Genomic DNA, 26,315 nt, shown 5'->3' with positions numbered 1-26,315 from the left:
CCCGATGGCTCCCAGTGAGGGAGGCCTGGAAGAGCAGAGGATGGTGTTGCGGGACACAGGCAACTCAGGCCTGGGTCACGCAGTGACTAGTAACAGAAGGAGAGTCCACGCTGGTGGGCCCAGGGGAACCTAGGTGGTCAGGCAGGGCAGTAGTTTGCAACCTCCTGTATTTGGTGCAAGGCACAGGGGGACAGCAGGAGCTGGTGTGAGCCTGGGTCTAAATGGTGGTGGGATCTTAGTGGGGGAGACTGGGAAGAGAGCAGGGTGGAAGAACTCAGGCCGGAGGAGGAGGATGGGGGCCTGGGAGGATCCCTGCCATGCTGTTAGGAAGTCAGGGAGCTTGGGTGGTGGTGAGGATGGTAAGAGGGCAGGGACACGGGGCACAGGCCCTCCGGCAGCAGCGGCTTGGCACGGACTGCTATGAGTGACTCAGTGCCAGGTTGCGCCACAGAGAGCTGAGGCTGTGGATCCTTCTCCTGCCTCCGGCAGGACCATCTTAAAGGCAGGGTGAGTGAGCCTGGCTCCAAGAGGCTGGGCCCACAGGCAGGGGCTGACGTGGGCTGGCCCAAGCCCCAGCTCTCCTCACTGTGGGTGCTTCTGTGCTTCCTCACCTTCACGCTTCCAACCATGTTATTTTCTTCTGATTAAAATGCCTCCTTCCACGTCTACTTGGCAAACTCCTGTGCACCCTTTAAGGCCTGGCACAAACGTCTCCACAAGACTATGCACCCCAGCCCTGTTAGTGACGGCTTTCCAGCTGGACATGGTTTTCATCTTTATCCTGCCCTTCCCCAGGAAAGGGACACCACAGACACTCAGACATTTATTTGCTGGAGGTGTTTGTTGAATTTTTCTGGTAGTTTCAGATTATACCTATTTAAATATTAGTTTTCAGAGAGAAGAAATATTTTTGCAAAGATTTCTTAGAAAGTCAGTGTCTGTAAAGGAAGTTCTATTTTCCTGTTAATCTTTTATAATAAAATTGGAAATGCTTTCTTCTGGAGGAGAGATGATCCCAAGGCAAGAACAAATCAGTAAGCAAGAGTGAAACATGTTTAAAGATTATATAACGTAAAGTAATTATCCTTTCCAATAAAACAAATAGTAACAGTTGAAATAGGCCACACGCACATATATTATGCACAATTTAACTTTCATAAAGTAAATTAAACAAGCCTAGAGGCTGAATCCTTGTGAATTGGTGATGTTTCTGTAAACTGAATGAAGTTATCAGTCAGAAAAATGTTCACTAAAAAAATCACAAGTGTTTAGAAGTTAATTTAAAGGGACTTACATTATGTATTCATTTTAAATGAACTATTTGCCCAATAGCTACAGCTGAAACAGTTATATGCCTTCCGCTTAGAATTTTTTTCTTTTTTTTTGAGATGGAGTCTTGCTCTGTCTCCAGGCTGGAGTGCAGCGGCTCGATCTCTGCTCACTGCAACCTCTACCTTCTGGGTTCAAGCAATTCTCCTGCCTCAGCCTCCTGAGTAGCTGGGATTACAGGCATGTGTTGCCAGACCTGGCTAATTTTTGTATTTTTAGTAGAGAAGTGGTTTCACCATGTTGGCCAGGCTGGTCTCGAACTCCTGACCTTGTGATCCACCCGCCTTGGCTTACAAAGTGTTGAGATTACAGGCATGAGCCAGCATGTCCAGGCTCAGCTTAGATTTTTAGACACTATCTTAAAGACCTTGCACTACTATTCCCTTTGTCCCCGCAACCCCCACCAGAAAGACATCAGGTGTTGTCAAACAGATCTATTCTCAAAATTATTTTTTTCTGTGTGTATTGCCTCGTACTGGCTTAAGATAACACACTGGCTTAAGATAACACATCTTAAGGTAACACACACACAAGATCCAGTGCTGACATTATTAGGATCCAAACCTGGGACATGGCTGGTGAAAAAAAAAAAATCTTTAGAGAGAATATCGATGGTAAATGAACGAATGGTAAATTGGAGTCCTGTTTTCATCAATGATAATTGAGTTTTTAAAAACAACGTAATTGCCTTTTATAAAAGCTAATCTGAATTCCTCCTAACCATCATTGTACATTTGGGAGGTTCCAGAATATTTTTGAGTTTTGCTGTAGCACAGAAGCAATAGAAGTGGAAAATAAAAATGGAAATTAAAAATGAAAGACAGAATTTGTTTAATTCAGGCTTTTTAAAATGATAGTTTTTAAAATTAAAGCCAGAGTTAGTGGTGTATCTATGTAATATATAGTATATTATAATATATAATGTCTACAATATAATGCATATATTATATATATGATGTACAATATATACATTATATATTACATATAATTTATATATAATTTAGATATACATGTATATATTTTTAATGCACATAAACTTATTTAATTGCAAACTCCACCCTCTTCCCCTAGTTGCCACTGACTTTCATAAAGTGCAGTCTGAACTACTGCAATCAATTGGACTTGGAATCCTTTACATATCCAAAAATCTCATTTTTAGGCTTCAGATTGGACATAATTGTACATCTGTGTTCAAGTATTATGTAAACTCCGGTTTTCAGAGCAAAGTCAATTATTAGGGAACATAGTGCAATTTCTTGAGAAAATGGAGAGACATCGCCACCTGCTGGACAAAGGTTATTAATTCATTAATTTAGTGTTCTGAAGTACGTAATTCTGCACATGCAAAACAGTTTTTCAAGAGCTGAATATTAGGAATCTTACTTAAAAAACTCTATTATCATTCTATATCTATTAAATAACATGGCCTATAATAGTCAGTAAAATTCAATATTCAGCATAAGTTAAGGGTAATTGGCTCCAATAACGTCTCAATAGTGGGTTTCATTTAGTGAAAAGTCTTAGCTTCCTGATATTTCTGGTAAGAGTTCAGTCACAAAAACAGATGACTTTTTTTTTTTTAAAAAAAAACCTCATTAACTTGGATTATGTGTGTCTTTCAGCCCCTTAGCATGTCACTGTAGTAATATTTCCATTTAACTTATTCCCTGCGATTGTTTCTGGAACAGGCTATTGACTAGAATATAATCGTTCCTCTCTGCCCAAGTCAGTAATACAGAAATATTATTTCTTAAAGGCACGAGATTTCCTTGTAATATATCAGCTGTAACTGGTGAAACAGGTCAAGGATAATCATTTCCTTCATTCATTCCTTCCAATTTTTTCCTCTTTCTTTCATCTAGAAGTTACAAAGAGAGCCTCAAGTCCAGTTTCTCTCAGGGACAACCCTGTCTCTCCTGTAATGGGCTTGGTGAGCAGGCTAATTACTGAACACTCATCATATAGTAAGGCTGGGCTAAGGGCTCTACGTGGATTGATCAGGCAAGACTCACAAGAACCTCTGAAGTAGATAAGATTATTTATGCATCTTATCCAGATGGGGAAACTGAGGCTTAAGGGGCTACACCTTGCCTCTGGTTGTGCAGTTAATAAGTGGAGGAGGGGGTCAAGCATGCGGGTGGTCTATCTCAGAGCCTGGACTCTCATCATTATGACATACTGGGCCAGGCACGGTGGATCATGCCAGTAACCCCAGCACTTTGGGAGGCCGAGGCAGGTGGCTCACCTGAGATCAGGAGTTCGAGACCAGCCTGGTCAACATGGTGAAACTCTGTCTCTACCAGAAATACAAAAATTAGCTGAGCATGGTAGTGGGCACCTGTAATCCCAGCTACTTGGGAGGCTGAGGCAGGAGAATGGCCCAAACCCAGGAGGCAGAGGTTGCAGTGAGCCGAGATCGTGCCATTGCACTCCAGCCTGGATGACAAAAGTGAAACTCTGCGTAAAAAAAAAAAAAAAAAAAAAAAAAAAAAAAAAAAAAAAAAAAAAAGGGGTGGGGGATAGCTCAGTGGTAGAGCATTTGAGTGCATTATGACATACTGTCTTCTCCACAGAGGGGTGTGTGTGTGTGTATGTGGTATGAAGAGAGAGGGATGGAAATCGTGACCAGAGAGTTTAAGTGGGGACCCCTGTTTTGATCACTTGAGCATCAGCAGCTCCAGGAAAGAACACATTCTGAAGGAGAAACTCTCCAAACAGGATTTCTTCCTGTCCTAGAGGACACCAAGAGGTGGAGACCATCCCCACAACTAAACTTGAGGATTACTAAGGCAATGGGGACTGCCTAGGAATATTTTTGAGGGGGTAAAAGCATCCCATAATTGTGCTAAGTAACAAAATACAGAACAAGCAGCCTTAAAACATTCTACATGATACACTGGTATTAGAGTAATAAGACCTTAAAGACCATCTACTTGAAAACTGTATTTGCTCAGGGTCATATAGGCAGAACCACGGCAGAAAAAGAACTAGAAGTTCCTCCTAACTCCCCACTCAATGTCCTTTCCTTAAGGAATAACTGTTCTTTATTATAAATAGGCCAAGCTTTTATTATTTATTATTGACCTCAGGCTGATATTTTTATTGATGGATAAAATTTGAATTATTTCTGTAGCATGCTATTTAAAAGTTTTCTTCTACATATTTGTTATCATTTTCTAGCAAATATCCTCAAAATTGAAAACTGCAACATCAATGAAATCAGTGAGCACACTACTATCCTTCTAATGGGAGGTCAAATTTTTCATTCATGCATAGTAAAAAAAAAAAAAAAAAAAAAAAGCATAATATTTAAATGTGTACTCTGTGATTGTTTATAAAACTATTTAAGTATAAATATTTCAAACAAAGCACTCAGCTTATAAATGAACTTAAATCCTCAAAGTTAGGATTTAAGTCACTCGTTTGGAATTTGTTACATATTTTTCCTTTGGAATAGTTGGCGACCATATTCTCAAGGCAGCCCACAAAAGTCTAGTAAATTCCCTCCAGTGTTTACATTTCTAATGGAAATGTGTTGAAAATGAATACGAATGTAGTGCTGGTCATGGAAAGTATTTAAAACACAAGGTAAAAGGATTGGACACATGAGTTTTCAAGTCACTAGGAAGGGAGAAGGTAATGGGTTAATATTAGGTCATAGAGTTCTATGTCTGGATGCTAGGTGGCGCTATTGAACCAGAACAGCTTGGTTATTTGCCAAGTCAAGGGTTTATAGAGGGATGCTCATATGACTGTTCCTATTACACATATTCACATGTTTCTTGTCCTTCATGTGCTTATTTATTTTGGCCCTTACCAACACTGAGATTTTAGCTCCTAAAAATTATGACTAGAAAAATAATGATGGCTCACAGCATGTCTTTAAGAGTTGAGGAGAAAAAGTATTCAGAAATACATTAATATTCATCGCTCAGAAGTATGTGAGTCTTGCCCCTTACTAACACATTTTTGTGGATGACTATGGATCATTCTCTCAACTTCTCTGGGCTGGTTTCAGTTTCTCATTTTTATTTTTTTTTAATTTTATTTTTGAAACAAGGTCTTGCCCTGTCACCCAGGCTAGAGTGCAATGGGTACGATCATCATAGCTCACTGCAGCCTCGACCTCCCCAAGGCTCAGGTGATCCTCCCACTTCAGCCTGCCCAGTAGCTGGGACCACAGACACACGCCACCATGCCTGGTTTGTGTGTGTGTGCGTGTGTTTATAGATGGAGTCTCACACTGTCACCTAGGCTGGAGTGCAGTGGTGTGATCTCCACACCTGCCACTATGCTTGGCTGATTTTTTGTATTTTTAGTAGAGATGGGGTTTCACTATGTTGGCCAGGTTGGTCTTGAACTCCTGACCTTGTGATCCACCCACCTTGGCCTCCCAAAGTGCTGGGATTACAGGTGTGAGCCACCACACCTGGCCTTTTTTTTTTTTTTGTATTTTTAGTAGAGACGAGCTTTTGCTATGTTGCCCAGGCTAGTCTCAAACTCCTAGCCTCAAGTGATCTGTCTACCTTGGCCTCCCAGAATGGTAGGATTACAGGTGCAAGCCACTATGTCCGGCCTCAGTTTCTCATTTTTAAAAGGTGATAAGTAATGAACAAACATAATAGAGATTAATCAATAAAAAATAATTATGTATAAGATTATATATGTGATCATATATAATAATTATGTTTATGTTCAACCATTGAGGTTGCTCCTACCCAGTAAAGCCTGCTGGGGCCTTGGTGCTCCCTAATTCAAACTCATGGTCAGGATTTGAACAGTGTTTTCTGAATGCCCACTCCACGGTACTTGTCCCAATATCTGCAGCTGTGCACCGGCTGGAAGAAATACCAAGCATATTATATTCTCTTGGTTATCCATCTTGCTAAAACTCTAATTTTTATTTCATCTCAAGTACTTACTATCCTAAGCTTCTGAGATACTCCATTCTGTCTCCATAAAATGCAAATATTAATATAAAATCACTGTTTAAAAAAAGTTCTAAAGGCTAAGTTTCTCAAATACTTTTGGTAGGAGACAAATTTACTTGATGTCAGCATATATTTATATAAGAAATGAACAGGAGAAAAGACAGTTAAGCTGTTATCGAGAAAGGTTATTAACCTGTCTAAATGGTGAGTATTGGGACAAGTAGTATTGATTTGAAAGAATCAATGAATATCATTTCAATCTAAAATAAGTGACAACTCATATGACTAACAGACATTACGATTTCTACTAGCTCTCCAAATAATCATTAGCTATTAGTATTTTTTCTTCTGTAATGAGACTGGTATACATATTTTTAGTATTGCTAGAGAGGAATTACTAAAAATCAGTAAACTCCTATTTTTTTTTTTCCAATAACAGGACAGACACCAAAGAAAAATGGCCAGTGGTGTTTTTGCATCTTAATTCAGCTCTTCAGATGGTTAGTTAATCTGCAATGACTTAAGGGTCACTAGATCCCTTAAATCAGTATCTTAGATTTTAGTTTTTCTTCTCTCTGTTCTCTAATCTACTCGGTTATCAAATTCTTCAATAAAGGGCAAGAGTAATGATTTTAGCATGCCCTAAGACATAAATTTAGACTAAAAATACAGAGATGAGATGGTGAAGTAACTAGAAACTTGCAGCTGTTCTTTCTTTAACCTATTTGACACCAACTCAGTTGAGGTGATGAGAAAACAGTATGGGTGCTAAGTCTTCCCCAAGGCTAAAATATATTGAGAAGCTGGCCAGGAGTTGTGTGTTGATCTCTTGTCCTCTGCCTCAGGGGACATGGAAACTTGTTGGGATAGAGGAACTGTGGACTAGCTTGGTCTTCAGTGTTACCGTGGAAACATATCACAAGAAGATGCCCAAGAGAACACAAAACACAGTAGAAGTTACTGAAGCAACAACTCAAAGGTTCATTTTATTGGGCATGTAATGTGTGGCAGCTGAGAGAGTTACAATGGGGTGATATTTAAAGTATTTGACAACCAGTTCCACTCGAGAACTGAACCAACAACAGTCGCTGAGTGTGACACTGGCCCGGGGTCCTGAAGATCCCTCCTGTGCCATGAATTAGTCCTTTCGTTACGTTGCTGTTGGAAAAGGTAGGAGTAACAAGGATGGGCAGCCAGGCTGGCAGGTGCACCCTGAAGGCCGTATAGGAGCGTTTCACTGCTTTAACTGCTAGTCCAGCTGGACCACATGGATTGGCCAAGTGGCCTGGCTTATGGAAACCTTTCATCCCACTACACAGGAATACCAGATGTCCTTTCTTCTCTTTGAGATATTTACTATGCCAAACTCTGAGGGAAAAATAATCTTAATTTATAGGTGGAAAGATCATGGCTGAAGGTAAAAGAGTTAATAGTAACTTGGTTTTCAGAAATCTTTTCTCCTTGAATTAATGAACTTTCAGATCACGGAACGAAGGCCCACAATTTCTGAGAAGACACATATTTAAATGGAGAAAATAGGAAGTCAATATGATATACACCGACAAGAGCCACTACGTGGGTCCTCTGGGCTAAGCTTTCTATAGGTGGTTTATCTGTATTCAAAAGCATGAATATAAAAATATCCTTATCTAGGTTCTCAGGTCCACAACTCCTGTGCTGGGTTTTGCATCCTGTGAATGGTGTGTGTTCCAGACCTCAGGATGGATGGCGATGTAACTGGAAGAGGACTCTCATGTTGGCTCCTCCTCCCAAATGCTGGGACAAGACAGTGCTCATTAAAATAAACAACAATAATAAAAAAAAATAAAAACACATACCTTTATTTCGCACACTGGCTCTTAGGGTCAGAAATTCAGGGGCAGCTTAGTTGGGTGGTCCTGGCTTGGGATCTCTCATGAGGCAGCCATTAACATGTTGGTTGGGGCTGCAGTTATCTGAAGGTTTGACTGGGGCCATTGTGTCTGCTCCCAAGATGGCTCACACACGTGGCTCTTGGTCTGAGGTCTCAGTTCCTCACTATGTGAACCTCTCTTCATCCATAGCAGCTGACCTCTCTCAGAGCAAATGACTGAGCAGACACTAACAAAGTTGGAAGCCATAATATCTTTTATGGAGAGCGTTCATCTTATGTGTCACCAGGATTTAGTTAGCCCTTTATCTCAGGCTGTGTATTAGACACACACACACACACACCACACACCACACACACATACATCCCGTAGAACACGATAAAGCCGAAAGAAGAAAATGATTAACATAAACCTTTCTTCTTCAAAGGAGTCTAATTTAGGATAAGACCTCTCCTTACACAAAGAACAGAGTTTATGTTGTCTTCTAGAAAGAAAAATCAGTCACATCAAACTCTTTACATTAAAATTACATAAACTCTTTAAATGGTTTGTTGTCAAAAAGGCAAAGGAAATCCTACTTTCATAGCCCCACTATTTAAGGTTTATTATGCTTCTAGCTATTCTACTCTCCTGCTGAGTAGACACATCTGCAGGGCACACCTGGAGCTTTTGGTCATGTTCCTACATACGGGTAAATGGGATTTGAACTCTAATGAGAGCTGGGAGGCTAAGGCAGCCTCCACCAACTATTCACCTTCCTTCAGCAAGTCCCTGATGGTGGTAGGGCCACCTTAACCTTGTGCAATGGGATCCAGGGCTCTCTGGGCAAACACCAGTTTCCCTGGGCCTTGGGACCTGCCAGTGATGCAGGTGGGGTTCGGGAACCCTGTGGAATATGAGGCAGCATCCTGCATTTGGGGAGCTTTTCACCTGTTTGTTTTCTTTCTCTTCCCTCCCTCCCTCCCTTCCTTAACCTTCCTTCCTTTCTTTCTTGTCTCTCTCTTTCTTTCTTGTCTCTCTCTTTCTTTCTTTCTTTCTTTCTTTCTTTCTTTCTTTCTTTCTTTCTTTCTTTCTTTCTTTCTTTCTTTCTTTCTTTCTTCTTTCTTCTTTCTTCCTTTCTTCTTTTCTTCCTTTCTCTCTTTCTCTCTTTCTTTCTTTCCTTCTCTCTCCTTCCTTCCTTCCTTCTTTCCTTCCTTCCTTCCTTCCTTCTTTCCTCCCTTCCTTCTTTCCTTCCTTCCTTTATCTTTCTTTTTCTCCTTCCTTCCTTCCTTCCTTCCTTCCTTCCTTCCTTCCTTCCTTCCTTCCTTCCTTCCTTTCTTTCTTTCTTTCTTTCTTTTTTTTTTTTTTTTTTTTTTTTTTTTTGACAAAGTTTAGCTCTTGTCGCCCAGGCTGGAGCTCAATGGCACGATCTTGGCTCACTGCAACCTCCACCTCCCAGGTTCAAGTGATTCTCCTGCCTCAGCCTCCTGAGTAGCTGGAATTACAGGCACCCGCCACCATACCTAGCTAATGGTTGTATTTTTAGTAGAGACAGGGTTTCTCCATGTTGGCCAGGCTGGTCTCGAATTCCTGACGTCAGGTGATCGCCTATCTCGGCCTCCCAAAGTGCTGGGATTACAGGCCTGAGCCACCCCACTGGGTCTATCTGCTGCTTATCTCTACAGGGCAGAATGCCTTCTTCCATCTCAGGACAACAAAACAGAACAATAAACAGATCACTGAATGTGTATTCAAGGCTTGTTGTCACAGCAGTAGATTAAGGAGAATAGGAAAAAATGAACAATGTTGTTTGTTTCTCTTTGGATAAAATGACAATGAAAAAATAAATGATGGATTTCTGAGAGTAATTATCCTACGATGATACCATAGGCAGCCCTTGTAATTGCTTTGCCACATTCTATTTCTTGCTGCTCTTTGGGGACCACTCGGTTTGTTAGGATAAAATCATAATTGTATTTTCAATTTGCTGCTCTATCTATCCCACTGTCAGGATTTGATACACTGGAGTGCTTTTATCAAATGGAAGTTGGTCAGAGAGAGTTCATCACAAGGATGGCTCTTTCGTACTCATGCATGTTTCCATCAGTGGAGTCCAGGTGTGCACACACGGATTCATCTGTACCCACCCCAACAACATGCTCAAGACAAGGCTGATGGAAAATGCTGCCAATTTCTGTTTCCAGCAACATGCTCAAGACAAGGCTGATGGAGAATGTTGCCAATTTCAGTCTCTACAGGGAGAAATGGAGCCATTAAGCCTTTGGAACATGGTGATTTTATGTCTGAACATGAAGCTCAAGATTTTGGCATCTGTATCTCCTGGTTCTAACTTTCCTTTGCAAGTCCAGGGAACTAACTGTCCTTTGTCATCAGAAGAGATTGTTTCACTCCTTTATTTCTTGAGGCCTTTTCAAGGTGAGTATCCCTGGACACAGACCTGTCATGGAGAAGAGCTTGCTTACAAATGAAGTTACCTGGGTCTTTGTAGATACTGAGCACGCCCTTGAAGTAATGAGGTAAAAATCTTTCCAGTAACAGCAGCACATCTTCCAACTCTTCAAGAATCCCCACGAGCAGGAAGTTTTCATTCACGTTCAGCTTTGCTCTCTCAAGGGCCCATTCACCAGGCTCCCTTTATGGATATAAAAATTTATTGAAAATCAGAGATTCATATTTGAAATTCAGCAACAAGATGCTGAAAGTTTACTTCCTCTACCTCCCACCTTCACTTGCATAAGTCCAACTCCTGTTTCCCTCAAGGACCAGCCCAGATGTAGCCCCATCCAGAGCCTTCCCAGTCCTTCCAGCTGGTGTCCTGCCCTGCTCACCGTTCCTTCTCTGTCACTTTCATCCGTGCTTCACGCCAAGCCCAGGGCCTTGAATTCAAAGGCCCTGCTTAAGTATTGTGGACTAATGAAAGCAGGCACAGGCCCTCAGATCCTAACAAATACTAATCAAGGGGTGAGTACAATGGCTTTTATAGAAGGACCAAAGTGAACCAATTAAATGAATTTAGAAGTTTTGATATACAAAACTGACTGACATAGCATTTATGTAGGATTCAAAAGAGGTGTCAGGTCATGTCTGTTAATCATCTTAATTCTTTGGAAGAGTTAAAGATAAATCTTTGGATTTTTGTTTTGTTTTATTTTGTTTGTTTAGATTGCAGAAGGAAAACAGCCTAATCTGATTTGTAGACCAGCTCTCTGAACTGACAGGCGAGTGAGAAAAGCCCACGAGTGGGCTCCAGGCCTGGCTGTCATTTATCATTTGGGGGAATTGGGCAAGCCAGGGTTCTCTTTTGAAAAATGATAATAATAACCCTTACCTAGTTCAAAGCATTGTTGTAAAGACTGTGCAAGGTGATATGATAAAAGAGGTATAAAAATCATTGTGTGTGTGTCAAGGTATGGTGTTATGAGTCACCTCTCCAAGATTAGAAAATTGAAAAATCTGAAAAATACTACACGATTTAAAAAATACTTTAGGGAGTTCAAATCATGTTGCCTGTTATAAAGATATTCACTGTGATCAGCAAGTGAGTCATCCAGCCCCAGATCTTCCCAATACCTGAAGTACTAAATGTTAACCAGGAGGTATTTGTTATTGAGGCAAGGGTCGGAGCAGGGGAGAGGCCACCCGGACTCAGGGGGCTTATGATGAAGTCAAAAACTAACACTTCTGGTTCTGTAATTTGGACCATAAGCAAACTCTTTTGTTATGGCAAATGAAACAAGACAGGAATAACAACAATATGCCTAATAACAAAGCAGAAATCATAGCATAAGGAAAAAAGTACAACGAAGGCGTTGCCAATGTAGAAGTAGCAGTTCTTATCTGGCCTTTTCAGAAACACAAGGACCCTCTAGTTAATGTTTCCCTTGGGGAATAATGTCACTTCTGGTAGCACACTGATTTTCTACCAAGCAAAGATAATGCTTCATTGTTGCTGCCATTTCTTCTCCAGGCTACCACATTTGTCTAGCACAGTAGATTTCAACTATAGCTACACCAGAAGCATCTGGGGAGGCAGCTACACACGAGACTATGATTGGGTGGGGGTTCTTAACAAGTATGCAGGGGTGCTGATGCAGGACCTGGGCAGATCACACCCTGGGGGTCCTGACTATCTGAGTAAGTCACTTTCTAAAGAAGGTCTTGCCTTCAAGTAAGGTTGACAGGTGATCACTATAAAACACTTTCTCCTCTGCCTACTAAGTATATCCACCATGGGATAGTGGGTGTGGGCTTCCAGTGTCTCAGACCCAGTGACACATGCCACGAGGGCAGGTTGTTGGTTAAGTCAGTCACTGTAGAGGAGCAGGCTGTGTGTTTGTTCTTGGTCTTCACGATCACATTTTATGTGACATTTTGTCATTTTATCCAAAGAGAAGGACAAACAACATGGGTTGAGTAGTGACAAGTATGTTTTAGGTATAAACAAGGGTTTGGTTCCAGTTACAAGGCTTTATATGGTGGTCTTCTGAGGCCTCTGCAGACCCTGATTTTTAAATTTCATTATTTGTAGGACATTTGGAGTCTCACACATTATCTTGAAAGATTAACAGTAAACAGGAACTGAATTCCAGAAGGTTGAGAGACTAGGGATACCAAAGATTCCCACCAAGTGCCAGGCTGGTGGGGTTCTTTCCCTCGTGCACACGTGCATGCCACGAGCCTGCTTTAGCCCTTACCTGCATCTGGGATGCTGTCCACAAAAGTACGGAATGATGTAAAATAACCTGGGGTTGGAACACTCGGGATAGTTTTCAAGAATACACTCATTGATATCCTAGAAGAGAAAACACAGCAGTCTTGTAGTCTCTGCAAGGCTCTATCAAATGCCACACAGTTTAAGTAAAATTCGTGATTGAATTACATGGGCACACTATGAGAAGATGAAGAGAATTCATAGATTTCAGGAGAAAACTTCTTTTTTGCCTCCCAGCATCCTGCTCCACTGGCCAGGCACACATAGGGCTGGGCCATTTTAGAGAGCGCATGCTTTGTTGAGTAAACTGCATCTCTGCATTTCCTGGTGGCTCCAAGTCTTAAGCTTGGTCACAGGCCTTGGGAGAGCATTGGTACCCACTGTGCTTTATGGTGGCCCCAGCAGTTGCTAGCCAATTAGTAGGTATACAGTTGGCAATTAATAAATGTTTGTTGCATGAATTTAGTATTTCTCTGTGTATCCATGCATCCAACAATTAAGTACCTACAACAGTCTCATAAGGGTTTGTAAATTTTAGAGGGGCTGTAAAATCACTTCTAACATTATATTAACTTAAAAAGTAGCAGGATGTTTATATGCAGACACCTTCTCACTTTCAAAGGCAACAGTTGTGATTTCCAGGTTTTCCATTTCTCTTATATGAAGTTGGACATGGTCTTTCTGAGGGCATTACAAGAGCTTGAAATGGCTTGGTGGGGGTAAGGAGAAGGGCTCAAAACCAACTTTTATCAAGGTAGATTACATTAGACATTCTAAATAAGGCATGCTTGGTTCTCAGGTATTTCTAAGGAGAAAAGATAACTCAATCTACAAATAAACCAAACAGCTGTAGGATGTTTTTTCAGAGACAATATTGGCAAAGCAGATTAAGAGTGGATACAATTCCCAAACACGGTTGATGAAATTTATGAGTCGGTAGAAGCTACTGCATCTGATATACCGGTGTAGGTGTAGGTGTGTAGGTGTGGGTGTTTAGCTAGTAACAGTTTTTTAGTTCAAGTTGGGAATGAGAGAAATATAATTTACACTTTTTCTTAAAAACAATAATCCCCTCATACTTCTTCAGTTTACATACCAATTAAGTAAATTACACAATTACAATAACAAATTCAATGGAAATAAACAGAATCTGCAAAAAACACAATTGAGAGTACTCAAGCACTTGAGTTTACCATGAGAAGTGGAGGTGCAGTTTCCAGAGAGGAACATATGAGAAGCGAATGGGGGAGCGCATCAGTCCGTCCAGCCACGTGGTGAAGGTGATTAAGAGCATCTCATTGTGTATGAAAACTCATTAAAATGCGAGACACTAGACCTGAAATACCTTTCTAAGAAGAGTTTGACACTGAAAGATGTATGTGTATGTGTATATATACATATATATATTCATAGCTGCTATGAATTTATTAATTACAACAAAATATGGCAGAACTTACGTGTTCATGGATGGGGGATTGGTTTGAAGAGAAATTATGGTACATTCACACACTGAAATACTGGACACCTGAAAAGAATGAGGAGGATGTGTGTGTGCTATCCTGAAAAATCCTGGATAAATTTTCCAGTGAATAAAAGTAGACTACAGGACAATACGAACGTGTAGGACAATATAAAAATCAACATGTTTACATAAACACAAAAGGATCTGGAAGGAGACGCAGCACACAATTGAAAGCAGTTATTTCTGGTGGTTGGCATAAAGGAAGATGAGAATACCGTCAATTTTTCCTTTATTCCTTTTTTGAAGTGTTAGCTTTTATTACAATGTATGCATCTTACATTTATCGTGAGAAAACTGTACAGAGATTTACACACTGTAAAACAAACCAAAGCTTGTGTGGGCGGGTGCCCGAGCATTGCCTTGAGGATGCTCTGAGCCCTCTGCCCCCCTCACATTTGAGGGTGTCCTCTGGTAGTTGGCCTCCCCCTGGAGCCTGAGCCTTTAGTCCGAGGGACCCAGTAACCCTGGTGGCCTCTCTCTGCAGCAGTGGCAACAGGGAGGGGGCCAGGAGCTGAGTGAGAAGCAGAGCCTAGGGTGATTCTGGCCAGAGCAGTGTTCATCTGCTGAGGTTGAGATTTCACAAAGAAGGACAGAGTAAAGCGATGGGGGGACATCCAAAGAACTGTCACATATGCAGTCAGCCCCCAGAACCCTGCAGTAACAGGAGAAGCAGGGCACCAGAGACTGCCACAGCCTCCTACAGAGGCTCTCATGGCACCTGCTGCTTCTCCAGAGCTGCCCTTGAGCTAGTACTTGCATGCTTATTTGTTTAGGTGTAGGTCCCTCAACACAGACTGTTCACTGCATCTCCAGTGCTCAGCACCCTGCCTGGACAAAGCAGGAGTGCAATAGATACTGAATGAGTGAGTGAATAAATGGCAGAAGGAGAGAGACAAGACACACAGCTCCAGAGCAAGAAAGGAAGCAGACACCTCTTCCATTTGCTGAGCCTTCCAGGGTTTGGTCCTCAGCAACCCCGGGCTTGCAGGAGTAGACAGAGGGCATCAGCTGGTTGGTGAGGGGAAGGTGGAGGAGGCACCGGGGCCTAAGAAAGCCACTTCCCTACTGGAATCCACAAATAACCTCACAAGGTCAATTTATGGGAAGACATAAATTCCTAGTTTTAAAAGTGCAGTTAACAATTCTTTTCTTAGACCAAGGCACATGCTGGGGGATTTCAAAGAGTTCCATTTGAGCCCATTAGGTTGATGAATGGCGTTCATCACAACCCATCTATGGCGATGCTATAGGAGGATATAAATAAAGATGACTGGACCGGAAGATCCAGAGGAAGCAGAAATGAGCTGAGAAGCCCCAGGCATCGTGCTGCCAACTGCTTGGCCACAACCACAGTAAATAGGGATGCTGCTGTCTGGTAGCTTGAGGACCAGGGACCTGCAGATGCTCCTGGCATCTCCTACTCAGTCCACTCTTAGCAGAACCAATACCTTTAGTGAGCAACATTTGAGCCTCCTGGGAAACGAAATGAGACCAATGAGCTTCACTTCCAGTGGGCTGTTCTGACGGCTGCCTTTCAGTCTCCTGGGACCACTTGGTTGCCCTGGTGTTCATGATTTATCTTTGGTCTAAGATTTACTATCCTGCATTGTTTTATAATCACCTTTTAATACCAAAGTTCTCTCAGCACATATATTTTCTAAATGATTATGCAACTTTATTTTGTCCTTCCATGTAGTGCTTCCAGGGTAAGATTTTTTTTTTAAAAAAAAAGAAAAAAAACCATTTAATACGGATTTCAAACTTTTCTCTAAGATTGTCACCGCACTGATGACTTTGGCCAAGCCAGCTTGCTTGCCAGCACTTGATCTGTGACTTGCTCCTCTGGTTCCTGAGTCTTGGCACACACCATAGGCACCCCTGTAGTGCCCTTCCCTGCCAAGCCTAGCCCTTTGGGTCTTTACATAAGACCCCACGCTACTTGAGATTTTGCATTATTAGGGAAATGAGATCGTCTCTCTGAGTAAGCATTCCAGATAACTATGAGAATCTTTTTCATTGCCAACACTGTACAAAAATTAATCCATTTGTGTTGCAATGTATTCTAAACTGTACTATTTTAAAAACCATATGCTTTCCTCCCTCTAGATTTTTTTTTGGGTTCATCTTCTTCCATTCTGATCTTACAGCAAAATCATCTTTTATCCACTTGCTCCTGTAACGTTTCCACCAGATGGATGGTGATGGGTGACCCTCATCTTCTGAGTCCAAAGGGCCGGCTGGTCTCAGAGCAAACCCCAGTCACTGCCTCCAGTTCCACGGAGTCCTTCCTGAGGCCTCTCTCACCCTCACTCCCACAGCCCCTCTTCACCCCCACAGGATGATGACAGTAGCTTCCCAGCCAGCAGCTCTTCCTTCCACCTCTCCTCTCTGAGTGCAGCCTCCAGAGTTGCCCCAATCTGCACGTCCTTGGTCTCCTTGGAGGACTCTTATTGACAATGGAACAGGGATAAAAATCAGGGCACCTGATACACACTGTGAGTTCCCTGGCCAGACTCCCAGGGCATTCGAAATGCAGGGCCAGGAATGTGCATTTGAAAGAACCTCTGGCGACTCTGAGAGGATGGTCACTCTTCATGAGCTGTCTATGTATTAGGTAATTCATTCCATGCCTTTGCTCTTTCTCTCCCTTGCCACCTCCCTCCTCACCTAGTCTCAATAGCAGACTCAGGGTTCTGGCGGGGAGAGTTAACATACTCCCATCCAGCTGGGGTAGTGCTCACTTGGGTCCAGGAAAAGGGGACAGATGTGACCATGGGCTTCCTTCCACGCTGGCCATTCACTGCCAGTCACATCTGGCAGATAGAGTCCCTGGGACAGGGCTCAGGTGCTACATCGCATACTCTCTTCGCTGTTGGCTGGAACCCAAATGTCTCCAGGAGTGGGGTCTGTCTGGGACCTCATCCATCAGCTGGGACCTGGCACTCTAACCTAGTTCTAGTCCTCAGGCTAGATCTGCTCCCAACATTCCCTGCCAGTGGCCAGGATTCTTTTAGAAGTGGACAGACTTCCTCATGGTGCCCATGAAAGGAGTTCCAAGCTGGCCCGAGTGCTCCTGGTATCCTGAAATAACCTTCCCACCCGCCTTGCAGGGGCTCCTCTGTGTATCAACACTTGCTTCACCCACATGAGGGCTCGCTCTAGAGATCAGACACTGAGCTGGAGGCCTGGACACCTCCTACTCCCTCCCTGTCAGCGAATTTTCACAGCCCTGACTCCTTCTCCTCACTCTGCACTGCCAGGCCCACAGGCCTCTCGTCTGCTTCTGCCTGAGATGTAAAACTGCTCATTTATTTCTCTGTAGATCAAGAACCAGACAACTGCTTCCTTTCTTGGATTTCTAGTTTTAATTTTAGAAAGGGTGGAAGGAAGAAAATCCCAGGTGGAGTTAATTTTATCACAAAAGGTGAACTTAGAGATGATTCATATTTTACTTATCCTTATATAAGACAGCACCTTCTCTGAAAGCCACTGAACTGAAAAAAAGACTTACTGATATTTTTACACAGCTCCATGCTTGAAACGTGGATCAGTTTTGTTCATATGGCCCATGGCTTTCAAAGACAGGATTTCTGGCTGTTTTCAATAGCGGAATCCTTAAGAGGCCATATGCAAAGTTCCTTGAATGAGGAAAAGGAGATTTGGGTGCTGGTCTCAGCTCCATGATTAATTAGCTGGGTGTCCTCAGCTAAATCATGCCATCTCTGAGCCTCAGTTTCTTGAGCTACATAATCTCAGTCGATGAAACTGCAGATGGATGTACCTGGTACCAACCGTTTTTGTTTGTTTGTTTGTTTGTTTGTTTGAGACAGAGTTTTCACTCTTGTTGCCCAGGTTGGAATGCAATGGCGCGATTTTGGCTCACTGCAACCTCTGCCTCCTGGGTTCAAGCGATTTTTCTGCCTCAGCCTCCTGAGTACCTGGGATTACAGGCAGCCGCCACCATGCCCGGCTAATTTTTTGTATTTTTAGTAGAGACAAACTTGAACTCCTGATCTCAGGTGATCCACCTGCCTCAACCTCCCAAAGTGCTGGGATTACAGGTGTGAGTGCTGCGCCTGACAATAACCAACTTTTAAGAATAGTTTTATAATCTCAAGATCTAGAAAAAGTGCTAATTTCTCAGATTCCAAAACTTATGAGTTAATACAAGGCTTTTACTCTGCATTTATCATTTAAACTTTTCACCTTTCATGAACGGCAGAGAGAGAAAACCACAAAGGCTGGTATCAGACAAACCTCAGTTCAAACCTTGGCTATACCTCTTTTGAGTTGTGGAGTCTTTGGCAAACGTTCACTTTTCAAAAGCTCAACTTCTTCATCTGTAAAATGAGGACAATAATACTTGCCTCATAGACCCTTTACTAAGATTAGAAATCATTTACACCCATTATTTTACCTGCCACTCACCTGTTAAGATTATGCCATCTTTATTATACCTTCAGCATTTCAATTCCTTTTTCCTTAATCTTATATTCAAAAACACCATTCTTGGTGATTCTGATAGTTTTTTTTAAAATAGTGACTCTGGCTAACTCACAGTGGAAACAGAGAGGAAGAAAAATATGGAAACATGTAATATGCTATCTATGTTAAATCAAAACAACAACACAATTTGATGGAAACACAAATGGTATTATGCAAAATACACCACTGTGGAACTCTGGACTTCTTATAGCTCATATTACTCTGCACATGACACAATGTAATACGATGACATAAAAAGCTCTTTTCCAATGCGGACTTAAAATTGATTTTGGAGCCAGTCTTCACACGCTAAAAATATGGATATTATGGAAAAGGATGGTTTCTTATGCTGGCTGTGTTAGAAGTGGGACAGAGAAAAATGGCTGTGTATCATTCACCACTGAGGTAGTACCCAAATCCTTGACCCATATGTGGCCCATGGTAATCAGAGTACAAGTTTAATGGGCTAAATGAAATGGATGTAGTCTAAGCTAACTTTTATTGCCTCACACACTCTTCCTTGTAAGCCTTTTTCAACCTTGTAAAAAATGTTGAGCCAGAACCAGAGGAGTCAAACAAGACTTTTTAGTGAGGCTTAATGGATTTGAAAGTGGCAGATGGCAGATGACCATCATTCTTCCGTTCCATGCTCATGTCTAGCGTGAATCACTGATGACACACTGTAGTTGAGATGGGAAGTGTCCTTCAGAATTCTTCTCAATACAGCCATCCAGGAAGCACCAGCATTAGCCAGAGAAGCATGTTGCTCTCCCTGTTGTAAGTACAGCTTGCAATGTTGGATGTTTAATATCTGTGGCATCTACCGTAGTGGCTTTGTGGTCCTTCACACCACTTCTGAGTTTATGGCTATGTGTCTGATGGCAGGATGGCAGATAAAGAACTTCTGGATAAGTGGGACATCATGCTACATTTACTTTAATTATTTCATGTTTTTTTCATATAAGTTAAGTAAATCCTTAATAAACAAATTGGCTTTAAAATTATTGGGAAAATAAACATGGAAATGCCTTTTTGCTTGTTTTTTGAGATGAAGTCTCGCTCTGTCACCCAGGCCGGAGTGCAGAGGCACAATCTCAGCTTGCTGTAACCTCTGCCTCCCAGGTTCAAGCAATTATCCTGCCTCAGCCTCCTGAGTAGCTGGAACTACAGGCGTGTGCCACCCACACCCAGCTAATTTTTGTATTTTTAGTAGAGACAGTGTTTTCCCATGTTAGCCAGGCTGGTCTCGAACCCCTGACCTCAGGGGATCCACCCTCCTTGGCCTCCCCAAAAAATAGAAATGTCTTTGGAATTGTCAGCATACGTCCTTTGGGGGGGGGGGTATCTATCTCCTCAAACATTTATTCTTTGTGTTACAAACAATTCAATTATATACTTTTAATTATTTTAAAACGGACAATTAAATTATTTTGACTATAGTCACACTGTTGTGCTAGCAAATACTAGGTCTTACTAATTCTGTCCAACTATGTTTTTGTACCCCTTGACCCTCCCCACTTCTCCCCCACCACCAACTGCATTACCCTTTCCAGTCTCTGGCAACCAATCTTCTACTGTCTATCTCCATGAGTTCAATTATCTTAATTTTTAGCTCCCACAAATAAATGAGAACATGCAAAATTTGTCTTTCTGTACCTGAATTATTTCATTTAACATAATGACCTCCAGTTCCATCCGACATGACCTCCATGTCGTTGCAAATGACAGGATCTCATTCATTTTTATGGCGGCATATCTACATTTATTTTAGCGAATATCCTTACTCACTGGGGGCACTAGTCCAATGAAGCTCTTAAATTCTGAAACTGAAACACTTATGGACACAAGAGACCAAACATTTTTTTGAAATCATTCATTTGGATTCCAAGAGTGTGAGTTTCCACTTTCTACTGCATTGAACTAAAGACGAAGAAATAGTCACAGTTTTTATTTTTTATTTTTATTTTTTGGTTGAGACAGAGTCTTGCTCTGTCTCCCAGGCTGCAGTGCAGTGGCACGATCTCAGCTCACTGCAACCTGCACCTCCCAGGTTAAGCGATTCTCCTGCCTCAGCCTCCTGAGTAGTTGGGATTACAGGCATGCGTCACCACGCCCAGCTAATTTTTGTATTTTTAGTAGAGACAGGTTTTCAACAGGTTGGTCAGGCTGGTCTTGAACTCCTGACCTCGTGATCTGCCCGCCTCAGCCTCCCAAAGTGCTGGGACTACAGGTGTGAGCCACTGCACCTGGCCGAAATAGTCAGTTTCATGCTGAAATGTTCCATTATAAGATGAAGACCAATCTAGTATCCAGCTCAGTTTTCATTAGGTTTTTGGTAGGCTCTTTTCAATGAACTACAGCAAAGTTTACAAGCATTTGAGATGCCTGTGGGTAGGACCCAGTGGAAGCTGCAGTGCCTCTCCCCCAGAAATAGACCTGTACTTCTTCTGGTTAACAGAGTGTCACTAAAACAAGAAACCACAGTCTTTGAGGTTCAAGGGGTTTTGATGCTTTTCAGAGATATGGAGCCCACAACTACAATGGTTTCATAGAGAGTGTGGAAAACACGTGGTGCCTAACGAGATAAAAATAACACCTCCCGATGGAATCAAACTGGCTAATAGACAAACTGGTGGCTTCTATTTCTATAACAAACTATTTATCACACTTCTATCTAAAAGATCAAAAATACAACCAATTTCAGTCATAAAGATTAGGATAATTGTAGTACATGTCATTGTAAATAATTGCAGCCATTTAAAATGTTTACAAAGAATATGTAACTACAGGAAAAATGCTTATCTGAGAAAGTCAGGATAAAATTATATATATAATATGACTACAACCCCATTTTTTTTTTAAAACCTATATTTTAAAGCTAGATGGGAATAAAGGAAATTTTATTTTATTTTATTTATTTATTTTTTTGGAGATGGAGTCTCGCTCTGTCACCCAGGCTGGAGTGCAGTGGCCGGATCTCAGCTCACTGCAAGCTCTGCCTCCCGGGTTCACGCCATTCTCCTGCCTCAGCCTCTCAAGTAGCTGGGACTACAGGCGCCCGCCACCACGCCCGGCTAATTTTTTGTATTTTTAGTAGAGACGGGGTTTCACCGTGTTAGCCAGGATGGTCTCGATCTCCTGACCTCGTGATCCGCCCGTCTCGGCCTCCCAAAGTGCTGGGATTACAGGCTTGAGCCACCGCGCCCGGCCGTGTAAAGTAAATTTTAAAAAAATGTAAATGCGTCTGAGATGGTAGAATTAAGGATTTTCCCCTTTTTCTTTTTTGGTCTTAAAATCTTATTTGATGTATATGTGCTATTGAAAAAAATTAAAAAAATATTTGTCAAAGTAATATGTACATGTCAAAAAAAAAAAAAAAAAAAACGGTTATAATGAAAGCAACTATCTCTTGTTCTACACCGCTCTGCCTCTTAGTTGTGTCCCTCAGAGGTTAAGAATCCCATTTAACTGGATTCTATGTCTGACTATTGCTTGTTTTACTCTCTTGTTTTTCTGCAGTAATCCCTCAAGTAACTTTTTGCTTTGCTGTTTCTAGCTTACAAGGAATTTGTTGCTAATAATGTTCTCAATAACTTGCAGGTGATGTGTGTGTGTGTGTGTATGTGTGTTTTAACATCAGAGAAGATTGTGTTCTCTTTAACATTTCTCTCTCTAATCCTATTTTCTGAAATCTCACTATGGTAGACCTAGCATTGTGCTGAACACTTAGCAGGCCCTTTTAATCTGGGGCTTAAGATATTGGTTTTTTGGTGTGTGTGTATGTGTTTAAATAATTTTCTCTCCTTCGTTTTCTGCGTTTTTTAATTCTAGTTTTCTAATTGGTTTTTGAAGCTTGAATGATCTTTTATAATTGTTACTCTTTCATCTTTTCTTACTCTGTCTTTTTGCTTTTCTTCTAAGAGATTTTTTGATCTTCCATGTCCTTCCTCTGAATTTTTGATCATGACAATCATATTCTAATGTCTAAACATTCTTTCTTGATGCATGCTGATTTCCTTCTTATAACATCCTGCTCTATCCATGGATGTAACATTTTCTCTAATGCCTCTGAGGAAACTAAGTAAAGCTCCCTCTTGCAGCTTTATTCTTTTTCCTGAAATTTGTCTCCCTTAGGATTATTGTTTCCATTTGCTTATTTTAGCCCCCATCTTCTAAGGTGCAGTCCTTCTTCAAATAGCTATGGATGTTTTCTTGTCCATTCGTATTTAATGATGAGTCAGGAAAAACTGATGGAGAGCTGTGCTGACATTGGCAGAGTTTATCCAACAGTGGGCTGCACCACCCTGCTGGTGATTATTTAACGGCCAGGTTGGGAGGTCTTTTCTCTGGAGACATTCTAATACCTTGAGAACGAATCAATTTTTCACCCAGTAGACAGCTGCTGGGTGCTGGGCTTTCCCGGGTAGGGTAGGGATGAAATAAAGGGCTCCTCTTCCATATAGACATCTCCAGTCCATCCTTCTGCTGTCAGTCTCTTGCTTTATCCATCATCCCGGGAATTTCCAAATAAGCCTGGAGTCTTATTCAGCTGTATTTTCTCCTCCAAATGCACTCTAGACTGTGGCTTCCTGGCCTAACTTTATCAGTTACCAACATTGTATGCCTTCTCCCAGATTTAAGGGTTTCAACCTTGTTTTTCTCCTCACTGTTGTGTATCTGACCCCTTAAAATGTCCTTATTATCATCTTAAGGGGTACTGGGAGAGAACTAAGTGCTTCTTACACTGAAAATTGTTCAGCAAGGGCAAGTTCCACCCACCTCAAGCACATACACCATGAATCATGTACAGATGGAGAAACTGAAATAAAATCAATACAAAGGAAAACTTAATGGCAAAATCTAAGACCTTAGAAATACTGATTGCAAATCCCTATAACTTCAAAATGGAATCTTATCTTTTGACTCAAACATTAATGCAACATTTTAACATGTTAAAATGTCTACAAATATTAAAAATGCCTTATGTTTTGCAACATAATTCCTGCCTCTGTGGGAGATTTCAATTTTTCTCCCTCAAGGCTATGGCAAATCGGCAGAAAAATCTCTCACTAAATAAGTTAGTTCATGGACTGCACAGCAAGGCATCATAACCAGCAATCACCAGTTGGTGACCTACCAGCTGTTAAGTAAGGTAATTTCCTTACCCTAACCTTACTGCAGCAACAGTTTATCTCTTAAAGAAGCCAGGAGGCAAATTTAAGTAGAAATTTGTGAGTATGAGCAACATGGGAAGAAACAGACAAAATAAATAGATCTGGGCTCTCACTGCACCTTAGAAAGAAAAATGAAATACAAAAATGTAAGACAGCAAGAGGAAGCAACTGGCCTCTTGGTTTTTCAGGCTCTTCTGCTCCTTAGGGGTGGGACAGATTGGCATCTCTTTCTTACAGCCAAAAACAAAAAAGCTTGCCTTAAATGTTTGCCTGGAGGCCGGGCACGGTGGCTCACGCCTGTAATCCCAGCACTTTGGGCAGATCACCTCAGGTCAGGAGTTCAAGACCAGCCTGGTCAACATGTTAAAACCCCATCTCTACTAAAAATACAAAAACAAATTGGTCAGGTGTGGTGGCACGCACCTGTAATCCCAGCTACTCAGGAAGCTGATGCAGGAGAATCGCTTGAACCTGGTAGGCGGAGGTTGCAGTGAGCCAAGACCACACCACTGCCCTCCAGCCTGGGCAACAGAGTGAATCTCCATCGCCAAAAAAAAATAAATAAATAAAAAAAAAAAAAAAAAAAAAAAGTTTGCTTGTAATGACATCTTGATCACTTTTTGGAATGCATGAAGTTAGCCATGATTTTGTGATATAAGTCCAGTTAAGAGAAGTCATTCATTCATTCTCTCTACTGGAACTTGAAGTTCTTAAAATCATTCGGAAAAACCTGTAAACTACAGACAGAATATAATAAATGAGCGTTACCTACCAAGACAGATAAGATGTTGACTCTGGTTATGGAAAAGGAAAAATGCAAAGTGGAAAACCAGTTCAATATTTATGGCATAGAAATCAAAACCACAATGATATACCATCTCACACCAGTCAGAATGGCGATTATTAAAAAGTCAAGAAACAACAGTTGCTGGCGAGGCTGTGGAGAAGTAGAAATACTTTTACACTGTTGTTGGGAATGTAAATTAGTTCAACCATTGTGGAAGACAGTGTGGCAATTCCTCAAAGATCTAGAACCAGAAATACCATTTGACCCAGCAATCCCATTACTGGGTATATACTCAAAGGAAGATAAATCATTCTACTATAAACATATATGCATGCAAATGTTCACTGCAGCATTATTCATAATAGCAAATACATAGAATCAGCCCAAATGCCCATCAATGATAGACTGGATAAAGAAAATATGGTATATATATGCCATGCAATACTATACAGCCATAAAAAAGGAACAAGATAATGTCCTTTGCAGGGACATGGATAAAGTTGGAAGCCACTATCCTAACAGCAAACAAACTAACATAGGAACAGAAAACCAAACACTCCATGTTCTCACTTATAAGTGGGAGCTGAACAATGAGAACACATGGGCATAGGGAGGGGAACAACACATACTGGGGAGTGTCAGTGGGGTTGGGGAGGGAGAGCATTAAGATAAATAGCTAATGCATGTTGGGCTTAATACCTAGGTGATGGGGTGATGGGTGCAGCAAACCACCATGGCACACATTTACCTATGCAACAAAACTGCATGTCCTGCACATGTATTCTGGAACTTACAATTTATAAAATATTATGGCATAGTTTGAGTGTAAGAAATGTCCACTGTGAGTGGACTGCAGGCGGTAGTCCTACCCAGTTGTTTTCAGTTGGTTACAAGGATCTCTTTGGCCACAGTGGGGACCCTCCTTGAGGCAACCCTCTTCAGCCACCCTCAGGTCTGCACTGCTCCCTCTTCCAATCTGACACTGTCCTGGGTGTGACTGTGTTAGTGTGACCCCTGTCATTACTGCCTTTCCCCAGTCTCTTGAGGGCCTTTCATCCCTCAGTCATCTGGAGCTCTCTCCGGCTTTCTTCTCTGATTCCCATCCATCAAACATGGCTCTCAACTAGCTGTCTGGTGGAAATGACTTCATAAATTAATGCTCACAGAAGAATAAATAAACAAGTTATCAAGCTCAATGTGTTTCCAAGAAATACTTGCATTTTAGTGGAAATCAGTCCTTTAATCCAAAGAAAGGAGGTCTAATGGTGGTGGAGAGAGGGAGGGAGAGAAGAAGGAAGGGACTAACCGTTATTGAGTATCAATCGTTTTATTCAGTAAAAGTTTGTGGAAGGAATGAAAAGTACACTGGAGACTTTACTAATTCTATCTCATTAAATGAGCAAAGTTCGGGCCCACTGTCAATTTGGTGAGAGGCAGAGAGACACTGCTCAGGTTGTGTGCCCTTTGTCTTCTCAGAAGGCTCCCAGAGGTCACCTTGAACTTCC

At 41.6% G+C, this 26,315-nt stretch overlaps 1 protein-coding gene across 2 annotated transcripts in view; it reads right to left on the bottom strand.

Moving 5' to 3' along the window:
- The window catches only part of UST (uronyl 2-sulfotransferase), a 321,091-nt gene that overhangs the window by 43,113 nt on the left and 251,663 nt on the right, over positions 1–26,315 (bottom strand). Inside the window, exons 6-8 of one of the 2 annotated variants that reach the window (XM_008006707.3) lie at positions 12,826–12,923; positions 10,606–10,763; positions 4,661–8,036 (exon numbers count right to left, since the gene is read on the bottom strand). In XM_008006707.3, the coding sequence (XP_008004898.1) occupies positions 7,918–8,036; positions 10,606–10,763; positions 12,826–12,923 (375 nt within the window). In that variant the 3' untranslated portion in view covers positions 4,661–7,917. Of the gene's footprint in view, positions 1–4,660; positions 8,037–10,605; positions 10,764–12,825; positions 12,924–26,315 lie in introns of those variants that run through there. The other variant, XM_008006705.3, reaches the window with a different exon arrangement.

The sequence above is a fragment of the Chlorocebus sabaeus genome, chromosome 13, assembly GCF_047675955.1.
Source record: "Chlorocebus sabaeus isolate Y175 chromosome 13, mChlSab1.0.hap1, whole genome shotgun sequence".
Lineage (NCBI taxonomy): Eukaryota > Metazoa > Chordata > Mammalia > Primates > Cercopithecidae > Chlorocebus > Chlorocebus sabaeus.
This window is presented reverse-complemented; position numbering and strand designations above follow the sequence as displayed.